At 56.2% G+C, this 17,100-nt stretch overlaps 7 protein-coding genes across 7 annotated transcripts; 5 read left to right on the top strand and 2 right to left on the bottom strand.

Moving 5' to 3' along the window:
- Window positions 1-818: 818 nt before the first annotated feature.
- On the top strand, window positions 819-2,721 carry CABS01_02024 (4-hydroxyacetophenone monooxygenase; the record flags this gene model as incomplete). Its single annotated transcript, XM_060535403.1, has 2 exons — window positions 819-1,127; window positions 1,192-2,721. 2 exons carry the CDS (start codon window positions 819-821, stop codon window positions 2,719-2,721), a joined length of 1,839 nt encoding a protein of 612 aa, XP_060395708.1.
- Window positions 2,722-3,745: 1,024 nt separating this feature from the next.
- On the top strand, window positions 3,746-5,485 carry CABS01_02023 (major facilitator superfamily transporter; the record flags this gene model as incomplete). Its single annotated transcript, XM_060535402.1, has 6 exons — window positions 3,746-3,809; window positions 3,875-4,103; window positions 4,187-4,698; window positions 4,755-4,834; window positions 4,896-5,116; window positions 5,191-5,485. 6 exons carry the CDS (start codon window positions 3,746-3,748, stop codon window positions 5,483-5,485), a joined length of 1,401 nt encoding a protein of 466 aa, XP_060395707.1.
- Window positions 5,486-6,605: 1,120 nt separating this feature from the next.
- Window positions 6,606-8,376, top strand: CABS01_02022 (dibenzothiophene desulfurization enzyme A; the record flags this gene model as incomplete). Its single annotated transcript, XM_060535401.1, has 7 exons — window positions 6,606-6,672; window positions 6,731-6,871; window positions 6,930-7,134; window positions 7,186-7,198; window positions 7,249-7,308; window positions 7,360-8,094; window positions 8,152-8,376. The coding sequence occupies 7 exons, from the start codon at window positions 6,606-6,608 to the stop codon at window positions 8,374-8,376; spliced, it is 1,446 nt and encodes a 481-aa protein (XP_060395706.1).
- A 1,258-nt stretch (window positions 8,377-9,634) lies between these two features.
- CABS01_02021 (acetyl-CoA hydrolase) lies at window positions 9,635-11,287 on the top strand (the record flags this gene model as incomplete). Its single annotated transcript, XM_060535400.1, has 2 exons — window positions 9,635-9,828; window positions 9,898-11,287. The coding sequence occupies 2 exons, from the start codon at window positions 9,635-9,637 to the stop codon at window positions 11,285-11,287; spliced, it is 1,584 nt and encodes a 527-aa protein (XP_060395705.1).
- Window positions 11,288-11,710: 423 nt separating this feature from the next.
- Window positions 11,711-13,006, bottom strand: CABS01_02020 (PdmS protein; the record flags this gene model as incomplete). The annotated part of the gene is made up of 1 exon (XM_060535399.1): window positions 11,711-13,006. The coding sequence occupies one exon, from the start codon at window positions 13,004-13,006 to the stop codon at window positions 11,711-11,713; it is 1,296 nt and encodes a 431-aa protein (XP_060395704.1).
- Window positions 13,007-14,368: 1,362 nt separating this feature from the next.
- On the top strand, window positions 14,369-15,760 carry CABS01_02019 (uncharacterized protein; the record flags this gene model as incomplete). Its single annotated transcript, XM_060535398.1, has 1 exon — window positions 14,369-15,760. The coding sequence occupies one exon, from the start codon at window positions 14,369-14,371 to the stop codon at window positions 15,758-15,760; it is 1,392 nt and encodes a 463-aa protein (XP_060395703.1).
- A 32-nt stretch (window positions 15,761-15,792) lies between these two features.
- Window positions 15,793-16,929, bottom strand: CABS01_02018 (uncharacterized protein; the record flags this gene model as incomplete). Its single annotated transcript, XM_060535397.1, has 2 exons — window positions 15,793-16,848; window positions 16,909-16,929. 2 exons carry the CDS (start codon window positions 16,927-16,929, stop codon window positions 15,793-15,795), a joined length of 1,077 nt encoding a protein of 358 aa, XP_060395702.1.
- Between the last annotated feature and the right edge of the window lie 171 nt (window positions 16,930-17,100).

The following is a 17,100-nucleotide window of genomic DNA, read 5'->3' as shown; positions in this document are numbered from 1 at the left end:
GCCCCCATCACCGGCCGGCATCAACCATGCTCCACCCCATCAACTTGCAGAATTGGAGACGAGTCTTCGCAACCTTCAATACTGGAGCCAAGGGCGGATCCGACAAGTTGGACTCCATCGCGGGATAAAGGGACCTATGAAGGGCATTTCGTTGGAGGCTCCGATCTGAGGAGGGAATGAGAAGGGGGGGGGGGGGGGGGGGGGCGCCGTGGTTCCTCACGAAGTGGGGGGAGGGGGGGGGGGTGGGGGTCGGGCACGGGCGGTGCGGGGGGGGGGGGGGTGAAGGTGGGGGTTGGGTGGGGGGGGGGGGGGGGGGGGGGGGGGGGGGGGGGGGGGGGGGGGGGGCGTGCTCGTTGTGATTCCCCAAGAAAGTGGGGAGATGGCGTGCTCCCCATACTCCGCGCACCTCATCTCCAGCAACATCCGCCGTGCGGATACTCGCCCGCAACATTGGATAGCGGGGTTATGAAGCTCCAGCATCTATGGTGGGGTGGAGAGCTGTTTCTTTTGTGAAGCTTTCGCTTTGATGCTGCGAGATAACAATGGCTCTTCTCTGATAGGACGGCGAGGTGGTCCCTGAGTTGGACCATACTCAAGACCACGGAGCGTCTTCCCTCCAAGTGCGTGTAACGCGTTCGAGCACGAGTCTGACGTGATTCCGATGTCCGGATCGACGAGGGGCAGAGTCGCCGGCTAACAAAATGTGGCTTTCCCATCTTATCTGCTGTGAGATGTGAGCGGAGTCTATCATAGAGTCCTGTAGCTTACACCTTCAGCTTGAATCATCGCCAGAGTACGGAGTAATCAGAGCTGTAAACATGGGTGACCACATTGACACAACGCCCTCACAAGTCGCGGAACAGAAGAAGGCCCCGATTGAGGCACCTTTGAAGAACGGGCTCGACAAACAGACTCTCATTGACCGCACCGTCGACTCACTCCTCACGCCACCAAAGTCCATCTATGATGATTACCCGATCAAACTCATCGAAAGATACATAGACGAGCCGCGGGAGCTGAGGGTTGCTGTGATCGGAGCAGGTCTATCGGGTGTCCTTGCTGGCATCCTCTTACCAGCAAAGGTGCCCGGCATCAAGCTCTCGATTTACGAGAAGAACGCCGACGTGGTACGTTTCCAATCAATCTTGAGAACGTTATAGAGGAACCCCCGACTAATACCGATATTTTTAGGGCGGCACGTGGTTCGAGAACATCTATCCAGGCGTTCGTTGCGACGTACCAGCCCACGTATATCAGTCAACATTTGACCCCAACACACAATGGACGGAGGAATTTGCCCAAGGCGCCGAGATCCGCGACTACTGGCAGGGCCTGGCGCGGAAATACGACGTTTACAAGCACCTCCATCTCGCACAACGAGTTGAAGGCCTGAACTGGGTAGAATCACGCTCAATCTGGCAAATCACCATTCGCGACCTCGCGACAGACGCAATTCGCACAGAGGAGGCCGAGTTCGTCCTCACAGCCATAGGCCGCTTCAACGCCTGGAAGCTACCAGACTACCCTGGTATCAAGGACTTCAAGGGAGTCCTCAGACACGCCTCAAACTGGGACCCCAGCTTCGACCCGAGAGAAAAGAAGGTCGCGGTGATTGGCAACGGCGCCAGCGGTATTCAGCTCACATCAAATCTGCACAAGGTTGTCTCGCGGCTGGATCACTACGCGCGGAATAAGACGTGGGTCACAGCTTCGTTTGCGGGCGACGAGACCTCCATCGAGCCCATCGTCATCCCCGAGAACCTCAGAGAGACCTTCCGCAAGGACCCAGAAGCGTACCTCCAATACCGCAAGGAGCTAGAGAGCAAATACTTCCGTCACTTCACCGGCTGGCTGAAGGGCTCGAGCGAGAACGACGAGGCGCGAGAAAAGTTCCGCAAGTTCATGAACGACAGGCTCGCCAAGAAACCCGAGCTCATCGACGCACTCATCCCAGACTTCTCGCCACACTGCCGGCGTCTAACACCCGGGCCGGGCTACTTCGAGGCCATTTCTTCCGACAAGACGGAGTACATCCAGACGCGTATCCAGCGGATCACGGAGACGGGCATCGAGACGGAAGACGGCAAACACCGTGAAGTCGACGCAATCTTCTGCGCTACAGGCGCGAATGTCGACATGGCGCCTCCATTCCCCATCACGGCCAAGGGCCAGGACCTCCGCGAGGTCTGGCGCGCCGATGGACCGTATACATACTTCGGCTCCGCAACGCCCGGGTTTCCGAACCTGCTCTTCATCCACGGCCCCAACGGGTCGGGACGCTCCGGCACGGTCCCGCACAACGTCGAGAATCAGATTACGTATTTCGCACGCATCCTCCGTAAGGCGAGCCGCGAGGGGATCAAGACAATTCAGCCCACCAAGAGGGCGGCGGACAACTTTACACAGTACTCTGATGCGTTCTTCGCGACGACGGTGTTGTCAGAGAACTGCAGCTCTTGGTATAACAGCGGTAAGGCCGGTTCAAGGATCCACGGCTTATGGCCTGGGTCTGCCACACTGGCGACGATCGTACAACGGGAGCCGCGGTGGGAGGACTTTGAGTATGAGTATGTCGGGGACTCGGAGAACCCTTTCTTGTGGTACTTTGGACTTGGATGCACGAAGAGGGAGCTGGACCCGGAATCCGACGTGACTCCTTACCTTAAGGCTGGGAGTGTGGATGTCAAAGATGTCCATGAGAGTTGGCATAGTGTTCCTTAGATTTGCGCAGGAGCTCATAGATACATGCGCTACGATGAATGCAACAAAATCAATACCATCATGATCACTTGAAAGAGATATCTCGAGTGCATAGTCTGCGCCATGGGGATGTCCTGGGTAGACTCGTCGCTGCTTGCTTGCTTGATAGAGCTTAGGTAGTCTGGCAGAAGAATCTGTGGTACTTGGACATCGTACAGTGCTTTGTCCCAAACCACCGAAAAGGTCTCGAACCATTCGATTGAAATCAGATGCCAAGCCATCAATGTCAATGGCGCCATGCCGAACTACGAACCCGAGAAACAGGATAAGCCAAACGGCCCATCTGAAGCCACCAGGTCTTCAACCCACGTGGATGCGCGATTTGACATGCCAAACGTTCCCAAAGACTCGGAATCAAAATGTCGTGCTTTTACTCCTAGCGTGGGGAATTCGACACGGTACCGTGGTGGTGGTGTTGACTATCGACTCTATTGCTTTGATTGACAAGAGCGTCGAGGGTGGTACTCCGGAACCCGTGCGCCGGCAGCGGAATGGCGTGCTGTACCCGGTTGATTTCGCAACCCAAATTCGCCGGAGATTTCCACAAAGTCGTCTTAGCGAGTACTCACTTCAAACGCTAAGCTATTGGAGAATTGGAGTAAGCCTGGCAGATGCTGCCGGGGGTCTCTTGGTATTAGGCAAAGGATGGGAGGAAAGGAAAAAAAAAGTTTGTCTGGACCCTGCAGCCTGGGCCCGGCATGTGTCAATGGCAACCATGGTACTTTGGGAGAAGTGAGGAATTGGGCTCAGACAGCAGAGGCGAGCAGTGAAGTTGGCCTGACTATGACATCCAGCTGGACGATCCCTGCATGTTCTTGTCTCTTCTGATCTGGTCCATAAGACGAAGGATTCCCGTTTCTATTGCGATTCCACCTGCGATAGAGGACTCGGCATTTCAGGTCTTGGCTTTCGTAGAGATCCAGACATAGTCTTTCTCTTCTTTCATTCATCAGTCCAGCCTTGTGTTTCCTTCGATCTTATCACAATGGCAGAAATCGCCGACCCAGCAAAGGGCGATGTCATCCCTCCCAAATCGGAGCGTCATCCAGGTTCGTCAACGGTGCAAAGATAATGCTTGCAGTACCACTAGAAGACTGACATCAAAATTCAACAGTGAAATGGTACCGCTCGACGTTCTACAACATGACCATCCTCGGCCTCTGCAACCTCGCGGCCCCAGGTATCTGGGGCGCCATGAACTCCCTCGGCGCAGGCGGCGCCGCCTCGCCAAAGGTCGTCAACGCCGCCAACGCCCTCACATTCTGCCTCATGGTGGTGTCCTGCTACTTCTCCTCCGTCATAGTCCACTACATAGGCATCAAGGGCGCCCTCATCTTTGGAACGTAGGTTCAGCCCGCCTTCCCAACGCCACGAATGTGGAAGAGCGTGTCGGAAAAGCACAAGCTGACATTACCAAATCCAACAGCATCGGCTACGCCCCCTTCGCAGCAGGCCTCTACACAAACAACCGCTACGGCGTCGAATGGCTCATGCTCCTCGGCGCCGCCCTCTGCGGCATCTCCGCCGGCGTCTTCTGGATGGCCGAGGCCGCCATCGCCATCGCCTACCCGGAGCCCTGGAACCGCGGCAAGGCGCTGGGCTACTGGCTCACATACCGCCTCTGCGGCCAGATCCTCGGCGGCGCCATCAACCTCGGCCTCAACGCGGACAACGACCAGGCCGGCAAGGTCTCGTACACCGTCTTCATTATCTTTATTGCCATCCAGGCTGCGGGCCCGTTTGTCGGCTTCTTCTTGAATAAGCCGGAGCAGGTGGAGAGGCAGGATGGCAAAAAGGTTAGCTTGGCGATTTTGGAGAACCCGTGGTATGAGATCAAGGCTACGACGAGGAACTTGTTGAAGCCGAAGTTCCTTTTGATTGTTCTTTGGATTGGCCAGGCTGTGTTTGCGGAGGCTGTGTTTTTCACGTATCTTGCCTGTAAGTCTTTCCAGAAGCTCTCCTCTGGGAGGCTTGAAGCTAACGTTGTACCGCAGCATGGTTTTCTGTTCGATCTCGAGCTCTCGGGTCCTTCCTTTCCGGCATCGTGGCCGTGATTTCCGGTAATCTTCTCGGAGTAAGTAGCTCTCGCAAGCTCGTAGCTAGAAATGAGAGACGGTCACTGACGATGCTGGCAGCACTGGCTTGATCGCGCAAAAGTGTCACTCAAGCTCCGCACGAGGTCGACCTTCTGGACTCTCGTCGTCACTCAGGGCGCGTGGTGGCTCTGGGCGACCATCCTCGCGACGCGGTTCCGCCAGACCCGCCCTGTCCACGACTGGGCCAGCCCTGGCTTCGGAGCCGCCTTTGCGGTCTACATCTTCCTCACGATCGGATTCCAGATCAACTATCTCTTCCTGTACGTCAAATCCTTCGTGGAACTAATCTCACGTCGTGCTCGCCGAGACTTTTGAAACTAACATAGACAAACAGGTACTTCATCGTCACAAACCTGGCCGAAGGCGAAGAGGAAGTCATCCGCTACGCCGCCCTGCTCCGCGGAGTCGAGTCGGCGTGGCAGGCCGTCAGCTACGGCCTCACATCAATCACCCTCTTTGGCGAGGTCGGCGCAATCTACCTCAATTTTGCGCTGTGGGCCGTGGCCATCGGGCCCGCGTGGCTGGTCCTGAGACACTTTGGCTCCGGGCTGTCGGCGCACGTGGAGGAGGTGCGCGAGGTGAGCGGCGTGGTGTCTAGCGAGGATGGCGAATCGGACGTGAAGCACTAGACAGTACCTTAAACGGTGGGATAGAGTGCGAGTCGGCGTTGGTGATACCCGAATTGCTGGGACGCGTTGCCGGCTGGGGTGGATAACTCCTCTCAGCTTGATGCCGATCGTCGAGACTGGGGTTGCGATATTGCTATGGAGATTAATAATTCCCTGTTTCTCCGCGCCAGACAATCTCTGTATGAACCTTAATTAAATGCTCTTTCCGAACATCTGTGTCATGTGTTGATGTACTGCCAATGAGGTGATCACGAAGCCGAAATCATCGTGAGACCGATACTCAGGTCAATTGGCGAATGAAAGCTCTACAGAGACAATCAATCCCGCGCTTCGAACTGCCCCTCATAGAGTGATCTGCAGTACTGTATCACTGCTGCCAAAATTTGCGGATATCAACCATCCGCCAATCTGTCGCGCGGTAATCTGCAACTCTCTGGTTGGGCCATGTCATCGGAGCTAACATGACGTGATAACCTCATCTCGGAAACCTTGAACCCCACGACCTGCGGTTGCCGGCGGGAGCCGCTGTATCTCCTCTTCAGCCAAGGGCATCTTGGCCCCGCGAATTACAGCTTAACCGCCTTTTGCAGCCTAAAGAGCTAAATGCCTTTACACGGAGCTTTTCAGGAGCCATCATTCGGAGGCCCAGGCGAGCTAACGAACAGGAGCTTCCCTGGAAACAATCAGGAAGGCGGAGTGCAGGGGTTGTCGGCATTGGCGTGGGGTCCGCCCATGGCCCGTTTGTGCGTCGTCGTGCGTCTTGCGCCACCGAGCCGTCCGGTGGCATCATCGCCCCGGCTCCACGGTGCCGGACCCACGCCGAGTATCGGGAGGGGCAATTTGGGGTAAACTTCGACATGTTCTGTGTAAGGCCATCGCCGGGGGGGGTGTCTCCAAAGGGGACGTCACGTCGTTCGACGCGAACCCCTCCATGTTACCCCGCGGTGGCCGAGGTTTCGCTAAATGATTGTAGTAATAGTCTGGAAAAAGTTTTGTTGTATTTCGTTGTCGCAAAAAGCCAGAAACTTCTTCCCTTTTGGAACCTTTCTCATAAGCACGATCGATTCTCGCGAACTTAGAGACTCCCAAGTACTTCAGAAGTAAGAAAGACGAAGAAAACATGACCGACACGACGGGAAGCGCAAAGCCGAAGAAGAGCCTCGTGCTCAATGCCTTCGTTGAGATGTGTATGGCATCCAGGTTTCGCCGCAGACTCTCGCATTGAAGCTTACAGTTCCCGTGTAGGCAGTGGACACCAGTCCCCCGGACTCTGGAGGCATCCCGAAGACGAGTCGTGGCGCTTCAACGAAATCAGCCATTGGGTTGAGTTGGCTAAGCTGCTCGAGGAGGCCAAGTTCCACGGCATCTTCATCGCCGATGTTCTTGGTGAGTTTGACTTGTCGTTCAGGATATCGAAATTGGAAGATCAGCTAACACAAAGCAGGCGGCTACGATGTCTACTCGCAGTCCCTCGACCCCGCAAAGGTTTCCGGTGCCCAATGGCCCGTCAACGAGCCATTGGCCCCCGTGGCTGCCATGGCTGCGGTAACGAAGAACATTGGCTTCGGCGTGACGGTATCGACGACATATGAGCAGCCATACCACCTTGCAAGGCGTTTATCGACTCTTGATCACCTCACGGGCGGTCGGTAAGTAGCCCAAGGACCGGTCACGAAGGTCCCTTGCTAATAGTATCATAGTCTTGGTTGGAATGTCAGTCTCCAGGCAGAACCTTTTGAGGAAGCGCAGACTGACCAGCATAGATCGTGACGAGCTACCTGGATTCGGCAGCAAAGAACATGGGTCTCACCCAGCAGCCCCAGGTAAGATAACGCGAAGCCATCCCACGATCCGGGCACTGCTAACAGGGGCAGCACGACGACCGATACGCGCAAGCCGAGGAGTACATCAAGGTCATGTACAAGCTCTTCGAGTCCTCATGGAGAGACGACGCCGTCAAGCTCGACCGCAAGTCAGGCATCTACACCCAGCCTGACCTCGTCCGCAAGATCGACCACAACGGGCGCTTCTTCACCGTCCCCGGCCCGCACATCGTCCAACCCAGTCCGCAACGCACCCCTCTCCTCCTGCAAGCCGGAACCTCCAAGGCCGGCAAACAATTCGCGGCGCAGCACGCCGAAGCCATCTTCGTTTCGGCGCACGCGCCCGCCGTGTGCGCAAAGAACATTGCCGAGATCCGGGAGCTCGCGCGGACGCAGTACGGCCGTGACGGTAAGGATATCAAGGTGCTCGCGCTCGTGACGCCTATCCTGGGCGCTACGGAGGAGGAGGCGCAGGCGAAGCTGGCGGATTACCGCAAGTACGCCTCGCACGAGGGCGCGCTGGCGCTGTTCGGTGGCTGGACGGGCATCGATTTGAGCAAGTATGGTGACGAGGAGGAGCTGCGGCAGGTAGAGAGCAATGCTGTCAAGTCGACTGTTGAGGGGTACGCGCGGTTCTCGCCGGGTACGTCAAAGTGGACGAAGCATACTATTGCCGAGCACGTCAGCATTGGTGGCAACGGGCCCATTTTTGTCGGTACGGCTTCGCAGGTTGCTGATGGGCTTGAGACGTGGATTGAGGAGGCGGATGTTGATGGATTCAACTTTGTAAGTGCCCATGCCGTTTTGTTGGTGGGAGATGATGATGCTGACTATTTATGCTAGGCGTACGCGCTCTTCCCACAGTCCTTCAAGGACATTATCGATCTTCTTCTGCCGGAGCTGCGTCGTCGCGGTCTCTTCTGGGACGACTACGCGGTTCCCGGTGGAACGTACAGAGAGAACTTTTACCGCAAGCAGGGCCAGTCGGGACCGCTGGATGAGCACGTCGCGGCGTCATACAGGTGGAAGGCGGGAGTTTCGGCTGAAGAGGCCAAGATTCCGGAATAAATGGTTAGGGCACGTCGTGATGTGGATGCATGTACCTAGGCTTTGCCGAAACTCGTCGAGGATGGGCAAGAAAAGTAAAAAGAGATGAAACGAAGCTATTCCCAACTTTCGAGACCTTGCAAATGACGGGTCTCCTTCCTCTTTGAGTCTTGAAGATGCGAGAGCGTGGGAAGGGCAATTCCTGGAGCCAGACACACCTTACGTAAGGTAGGTACGTAGCACGAAATGGAGCCAGATCGACCGGGAAGACGTGGATCTGCCTCAACGAATGAGACGACGCAGCGCAGTCTTAAGGCCGAGATTCGTCCGGCCGAGCTGTGCCGAAGGTTGAGCTCGCATCTACGGAAGTTTAAGAAAATACTCCAGTTTATTTTTGTCGCTGGCATCTCGGGAACCGCCTCGACGGTGGGGGCTTTGGTCCATCTAGGTACTCGAAGCTTAGGGACATGAGGTTTAAAACATCTATGAAAGACCACTAGAGAATGCAAACATCGCGCGCATCAACAGACAATAAAAAAAATAGTGGAAAATCTCCTGACTGAACCTCAGCCCAGATTTGCTTGGAAAACAGCGGAATCCGCGAGACTTGATTGGTCAATGGCTGTTGACTCTCGGCTCAAACCGAAAGGATGCGCGGTGAGGTACCTGAAATTAAGCCCTACAGGCTGCCAACAGCAGACTACTCAGGCACATTGCGAGCCTTACAAAGTACCTGGCGACAGGCGAAAGAGACAAGAAGGTTTCTCGCTCTAGCGGCGGGCATGCGGCTGCGTCCTTGAGGATGTTACCGACTGTTACCGAGCCGCAAACCCTCAATGAACCAATCATACTCTCCAATTTGATGACATAATACTTCATGGGGCCCTCTCTACCTCTCAGAAAGCTTGGAGCTATCTTGGAGCTCCCTGGTCTCCAAGGGTTGGTGCTGCGTCATTCCCCACCGAGGGGCTCAAGGAGTGACCTGATCTTTTTTCCCATACCTTGACTCTTGACTCTTGGTCTTTTCTCCTGAGTCCAGAACTGAATGGAGACGCGCTCTTTCCATCGGAACCAAACAAAACTGACAGTATAAAGTCTCGCCGGCGCCCACTTTCTGCCCCAGAGCCACCCCGTTCTCCGTACCTTCCTCTCCTTGTTGTCGTCGTAGGCCAGGCTTCGAATCTCCGTCCTCTCCTCTCTCCCCTCCTTTCCACGGGCATTGACCCTCTGTGAACCTCTCCACTCCTCACTTTCATTTGCGTGATCACCTCTCGCGATCATGGCGTCTCCTATTGCTTCCGCCGCTCTGCGGGCTCGCGTCAAGCGTCCCTCGATGCTCAAGAAGCTCACCAAGCCCCAAGATCTCCTGCAGCACTTTCCCAATGGCGCCTACATCGGCTGGTCCGGCTTCACTGGCGTCGGGTACCCCAAGAAGATGCCCACCTACTTGGCGGACCACGTCGAGCAGAACTCGTAAGGACCTCTAGAGGTGCTACTAGATCTGGTTCCATTAAGCTAATATGTATCGTTCCCGTCGAATAGTCTTCAGGGCCAGCTCAAGTACAGCCTGTTTGTCGGTGCCTCCTCCGGCGCCGAGACCGAGAACCGCTGGGCCAGCTTGGATATGATCAATCGCCGAGCCCCCCATCAGGTCGGCAAGGCCATCTCCAAGGGCATCAACGAGGGCAGGATTCACTTCTTCGACAAGCACCTGTCGCAGTTCCCCGTCGACCTCGTATACGGCTTCTATACCAAGGACCGCCCAAACAAGAACCTTGACGTTGTCGTAGTCGAGGCCACAGAGATCAAGGAGGATGGCAGCATCGTTCCTGGTGCGTCTGTCGGAGCGACCCCTGAGCTCGTGCAGATGGCCGACAAGATCATCATCGAGGTCAACACCGCGCTGCCCAACTTTGACGGTCTCCACGACATCACCATGACCGACGTGCCCCCGCGCCGCAAGCCCTACCTCATCACCAGCGTCGAGGATCGCATCGGAACGAACTCTATCCCCATTGACCCCGAGAAGGTCGTTGGCATCATCGAGTCCGACTACATGGATCAGACCGGCCCCAACGCCCCCGAAGACGACGGCTCCAGAGCTATCGCCAGACATCTGATCGAGTACTTCGAGCACGAGGTTAAGCACGGCCGTCTTCCCAAGAGCCTGCTCCCCCTGCAGTCCGGTATCGGCAACATTGCCAACGCCGTCGTTGGAGGCCTCAAGGACAGCAACTTTGAAAACCTCAAGGTGTGGACCGAGGTCATCCAGGATACCTTCCTCGACCTCTTTGACTCGGGCAAGCTCGAATTTGCGACAGCCACCTCGGTGCGCTTTTCCCCCGACGGCTTCAAGCGCTTCTACGACAACTGGGAGAGCTACCACAACAAGCTCCTCCTCCGCAACCAGCAGGTCTCCAACTCCCCCGAGATCATTCGCCGCCTCGGCGTCATTGGCATGAACACCCCTGTCGAGGTTGACATTTACGCCCACGCCAACAGCACGTGCGTCATGGGCTCCCGCATGCTCAACGGTATGGGCGGTAGCGGCGATTTCCTCCGCAACGCAAAGTACAGCATCATGCACACTCCCTCGACGCGCCCTTCCAAAACAGACCCCCACGGAGTCAGCTGTATCGTCCCAATGTGCACGCACATTGACCAGACCGAGGCGGACATTGACGTCATTGTCACTGAGCAAGGCCTCGCTGACGTTCGTGGGCTGAGTCCCCGCGAGCGTGCGCGCGTCATCATCAAGAAGTGCGCCCACCCGGTCTACCAGCCCATCCTCCTCGACTACTTCGAGAAGGCCGAGTTTGAGTGCTTGCGCAAGGGCATGGGCCACGAGCCTCATCTGCTCTTCAACTCCTTTGATCTCCACAAGGCACTGGTTGAGGAGGGTAGTATGCAGAAGGTCAAGAGCTTCAAATGAACAGGCCAGCATTGCCCGACGCCACCGTCAAGGAACAAGACCTAAAACCGTTTAGAGCTCCCTGAAAAAGGCATTGTTGAATTTGCTTGCATTGGTGTATTGGTGCATTCGCAGGGCAGGCCTGCGATTTCGGAGCATTGATAGAATACTTAGTCCCTTCTTCTTTTTTGTTGATAGAGAAATGATACCTCGCTGGATAATGGAGCATTCACATTATTTGCCAAGCATTGGCAGTGGATACCGCATGCTGTCAAAGGTGAAGATCAATCTCGACCTACATAAGATACCACGCAGCGCCGGCGCGCCGGAGATATCATTCGGCGGGAACAAACCTCGGCCGCCCGACCGCCGACCCGGAACCCCGATAGTCTCGGCCCGTACAAACTTCCAACTCGAAGGTGAAATCTTCAACCCCCGGCCCCTTCATCTCCGACTACGCTCAACAACCTCCTCCAACGCATCAACCGCCTCCCCAGGCCCATCCCCATGCCCGCCAAAATCCACGCTCACCCTCTCGGCCGCACTCCGGAACTTTTCGTCGTCGATGACCCGCTCCACCGCGCGCCTCAACACATTTTCACTTGGCGCGTCGGTCGCGAGATCGATCCCGGCGCCGCTCCACGCCACCCGCGAGCTCACGTCGGCCTTATCCTCGCTCCGACCCGCGCAGACTAACGGTACGCCGAAGCGCAGCGCCGCGAGAACGCCGTTGTAGCCTGCGTTGGTGACCATTACGCCCACGTGCGGGAGGAGGCGGGCGTGGGGGATGAAGGTGGCTACGCGGGCGTTTGACGGGAGGGAGGGGGAGGATGCTGGGAGGTGAGTCTCTGCGTTTGGGGTTGTGGCGATGACGAGGAGGTCTGGGCGGTGGGCGAGGGCGGCGAGGGTTGGTGTGATGAGGTTTGCGGCGTTTGTTGCGTAGGTGCCTTGTGTTACGTGGATTACCTTTTCCCGCGGGTGAGCGAGCATCTCATCCCACCATTTAGGCAGAGGCTCGAGCTCTTCTTCGTTGAAGAGCGGGAGGAGCGGTCCGACGAATTTCACGGCTGGGTGGAGGTTCTTGCGCGGGAATTCGAAGGCTGGCGTCGTGGGCATGATGTGTAGAACATCCGACCTCGTGGAATCGTAGAACCCCGACGCCGGCAAGGGCGGAAGACCGAGCTCTTCGCGGTGGGCGTTGAGCGCGGCCGTGAGTTTCGGGTAGAGAAGCCAGCTCGCGGCGGCGTGCGCGAGGGCGTTGAGCCACCGGCCGAAGAGGGTCGCCGGGGGCGCCCAGCCGGTACCCCACGGCGGGACCTCCGGGTCGAGAGTGACAAGCGGGTTGATACCCAGCGTCGCGTACGGTAAGCCCGTGAGGTCACGGAGGCAGTGTGCGCCGTAGGCGCAGAGGTCTACAAGTAGGATATCCGCCTTGAACGCCGACGTTCCGTCGGAGCCGTCGAGGACGGCGCGGTAGGCTGCGACTTGGTCTGGTACCCTGTCGAGAAACAGCTTCCGGAGGGTGGAGGCTACGGCGGCAAGGCCAGAGGTCTCCGGGTCCGGTGCGAGGGCGGTCTCGTCGTGCGCGGCGAGCGGGGGCGGGGAGGGGATGAAGAGTGCGCCGGTTTGCGGGATCATGTGGGCGTGGGAGGCGGATGTGAGCCAGGCTACGGTGTGGCCTCTGCGGGCGAGGGCGAGGGCGATGGGTTGCATTGGGTGGATGTGGCCTGCGAAGGGCATCGTTGCGATGAGGACCTTCATCTCAGTTTGAGTTACCGGAGGTCATTCGGAGAGAGTTTGTGCTCGGTGCGGGTAGGATCGTTGGTTGAAGGCGTCCTAGATGGAAAGAGTGATGATTCTGTAACTGATTAGCATTTCTTGTATCACTATCCACTAGGTGCTCTGAAGTGAGATGCGATGATGTGAGAGTGATGCCCCCCCCTTGCCGCACTATGTAATCTCACTCGGGCGCGGATGCCCCGGTCGGTTAGTGTAGGATCGCATGTTAATTTAAGGTTAAATGAGACGTTGTGATGCCCGTCTCTTAGGCTCTCAGTATAACGATTTGAACGAAACATCTTCTCCCAAAGAGTTCGATTGAGATAAAATATCTGTCTAGCTGTGGTTGAGTCTCGTAGTCTTGGAAGTTCAAAAAATCATGATATCCATGACTCTGTCACCGAAGTGACCAAAGTTCACTGCTCCGACCAAAGCTATGCGGGGCTTTGGGCGAGACTTCCCGCGGATCTTGAGGTGAAGAAACACCGTGTTGACTCCCGCTGCTTGGATATCCTGTCAAAGCCAGTAAGACATCGAATATTCGAGGCTGGGAAAAGTGACAAGTTCAACATTTACAGAGTCCTGATCTGCCAATAGGCTTCATCAGCAGCTGTACCTCTGCTCCAAATTTTCTCCAAAGGCTATACAAGCCTTCTCATTGCTCTCAAGTCCGCGGGCGCGAAGGACGATCGGCGCCCATATTCCACGTCGTAAGTAATGTTACCACCCTGGGTATTCAACAAAGTCTTCTCGTTGTACAGTTCATGTCAAAGGAACTCAGAAACATATCCGTACAGCCGTCATGATCACTGCAGGATATGGACCCACTCCAATTTCAACCAATTGTGTAGATCGAGAATGTCACCAGTCCTCATACCAAAATGGTCCTGCATCTTCTCCAAGCGTTACTCAACCCCTAGCATATACATTCTTGCCAAAAAGCCGTGCCACGGTTCCTAGGCACCATGGTCATTATCAAATGTACCTTCTGCTTCCCCCAAATCGAATTATGCTTGTAGAATCGTGCAGTTAGCTGCTGACAGGGCAAAAAGTCCGCTATGACCGATCGGCGTTAGCTGCCTAGATTGACGTGGTCACAGAAACCGGGAAGGATTCGACATTTCAGGACAGATCTTTCTCTCTGTCGACAACATCGCCAGTCCGAGCACTACAGAATCGTGGCCTTTCGTGAACTGGAACGGCATATAACGCGGCACTTCCTCGTGCCGTAATCTCACAATTCTCGAATCTTGTCCGAACCATGTTTGCAGACTGGATGCAAAGCCAATGTTTAGTCAACTTTGTTAGCCAGCTATCGAAATAATGCAACCATTTCCCCGCGGTTTACTCTTCTTCTCCCTCCTCGTACTCGCTGCTGCCAGATGCCCAACATACATCGACACCGTAGTTCCATCAGGGCAAACCCGTCGCTATGGCAATCGCGAGCCCGGCGACCTAATCCTGGCAACCATGCACGACGTCCACAAAACCCTCTCAAATTGCGACTCCATCAAAAGCCTCAAACTCCGCGTCACCAGCCTAGGGTGCTCTGAACATCCTGACCGCTGGAACTTCCCACTCGACCTAGCGTCTGGGTCCACATACACATACCCCTCAGAGCTGGAGTCACTAGACCTGGAGGGCTATCATTTTGGCGATCGGATATGGGACGAGATCCAGGAGCCGCCGTTTCGAACAGGTTCCAAGTTTTGGGATAGGATGGAGTGGATTGGCTCCGGTAGAGCCTGGAAGTGGTTGAGGTATCTCCCGTTATCCGCGGAGCAAAAGATCAAGACGAATCTGGACTTGTGGCTGGATGCCATGGATTTCGGGAGCATCAAGAATCTTACCCTGAGGCCCAGGATCGACGAGTATCCTGACGTTGCGAAGCTGGTCCCACACTTGAAGTCACTTCAGTCGTTGAAGGTCTATGGCGCCTGGGCAAAAGACCTCATCTTGGGGGTACCTGAGAACTCGTTGACACATCTGTCGTGGATATTCAGCCACGAGACCGGCGCTTCCGCGTTGCCCATCATACGACACCATGCGCAGTCTCTAACAAGCCTCGAATGGCGCGAGGCGGAAAGCGGGACTCGGCAGCGGCGGGTGATGACGGCGGAAGAAATCGCAGAACTCGGCCGCATGGCGCCGAACTTGGAGAGCATTACCCTCGACATCAACCGCAATGGGACATGGCCGATGGAGCACTTTGACGCGCTGGTGACCAACTTCCCAAAATTGACCAACATTACAATCTTCTTGGAGTTTGCGAGCGAGTGCCGGCGACAGCTGGGTGCCTCCACGGAGGGGATCTATGGCTACGAGCAATGGAAGATGGGCGAGGCGTCGGATTGCAGCAGCGGAGTAGAGTCCATGGCCCAGCCGCCGCTCGAGCTTAAACCGGCCATGCAGCTGTGGGGACACTTGCGGGAGAAGAAAGTCGGCGATCTGTTGAAAAAGGTCGTTTTCTACGTGGGTGACTGGGAGAGGCCGTGGGATGGGCCGTTGGCTGAGAACGAATGGCTCGAGGGTAGGAGATCATTCTTCTGGTGTGAGGCTTCGGACAACCCGCCGAAAAGATATAATGGAGGGTGTGTGGGGCTGATAGCGGATGTTCCTACGAGGCGTAGTTCCTCTGGATATGATGAAGACGGATGGGATGCTCCGGGTTGGCAAAGCGATTTGGCTCGGCGAGCCATGCGGATGGAGCTTTGAAGTGGAGGACTCTTGAAGATAAAGCGGAATAATCAAGATGGTGTTTCGTGTGATCCAGATGTTGCCTCTCCCTCCGCGCGAGCGTCCCTGTCCATGAGCTCTCTGACCCAACTCCCGATGCCAACGGAGACGCAGACGGTACTCCATCTAGGCCCGTCACCGAAGCACACAAAGTTCTGAGACAGCCAGCCCACAAGCCCCTGCATCATCTCCCCATCAGAGGACGTCCCCTTTCCCTCCGCAACATCCTGCATCCTCACAGCCTGATCAGTCGTAATCTGGCTGAGAATGTTCCCCGCAACCTCCTGCGGCGTCTTCCAGTACCTGCTCGGCCTCCCCTTCTTCTCGCACTCATCGCCAGCAAGCTGGTAGACCTGCGTGCAGGTACGCTCGGCGAACTGGTCCGAGAGCTTGCGGAACATGTACCCCTTGTTCTTGTAGTCCATCCTCGCCTGGGCGAGCGATAGGAGATACCTGCGGTCGGTGAGATGCTCGGAGTGGCTGAACACGCGGTCCAGGGCTTTGATTGCGGGAGGCGAGGGGCGGGCGTCCCAGAGGTCGACGGTGTAGTTCATGGTGGACCAGAAGATGCAGCCGGCGAGGGTGTGCATGCCCGGGCCGAGGTAGGGGACGATGTCGAGCGGTGGTTCGAGGATGCGGATGAGGCGGTCTGTGTCTACCCAGAGGCCGTAGTCTAGACGGGGGCTTGATCTGCCGCTGGCACGGAGGCGCCGTTCTGATGTCGATGATGGGTCTTTTAGCACTATAGAGGACTGGGTTGTTGCTGGTGGCGGCGGTGGTGGTGTCCGGGATAGATTATCGGGTGGTGATTGCGATGGTCCTAATTCCTCAACATCGTGATCGTCGACGTCATTCATGGCATCATCTTCAGTGATGTTGGCGAGTTCTCGTGCGCGACGGAGTGCGGCTCTCAGATCATTTGAAGCGTGCTGTCCCTTGAGAGCACTACTGATCTCGGCTATGACATCCCTGAGATTTCTATTCTCCTCTTCGAGCTTCTGAACCTTGGAAGCATGTCGCTTGCGGTACTCGCGCTGAGCAATGACACCGCGCTCACGACGCCGGACCTGGGTCGAGTTAGCGAATCATGTCTATAGCCTGGGCGGATAGCTAATGGGTTACATTACCTCGGCGTCGGCTGGACTCATTCCTTTTTTTTTTCTTTTTTTGGTACGGTCTCGTTAAGGGTGTCAGTCGTTAAAGCAAGTGACCGGGCTCAACCATGGGCCGAGTCAACGTTATCTCGGATGAGAAATGTCATGGGTGGTTTTGTCTTTGTTGGCGTCGAGAAAGGATTAATCAGCGAGAACTGGGACAGG

Source organism: Colletotrichum abscissum, assembly GCF_030869225.1.
Source record: "Colletotrichum abscissum strain IMI 504890 chromosome Unknown Scaffold_4.1, whole genome shotgun sequence".
In the NCBI taxonomy this organism is placed as follows: domain Eukaryota; kingdom Fungi; phylum Ascomycota; class Sordariomycetes; order Glomerellales; family Glomerellaceae; genus Colletotrichum; species Colletotrichum abscissum.
Note: the sequence above shows the minus strand (reverse complement) of the source record. Positions and strands in the feature narration are given on the sequence as shown.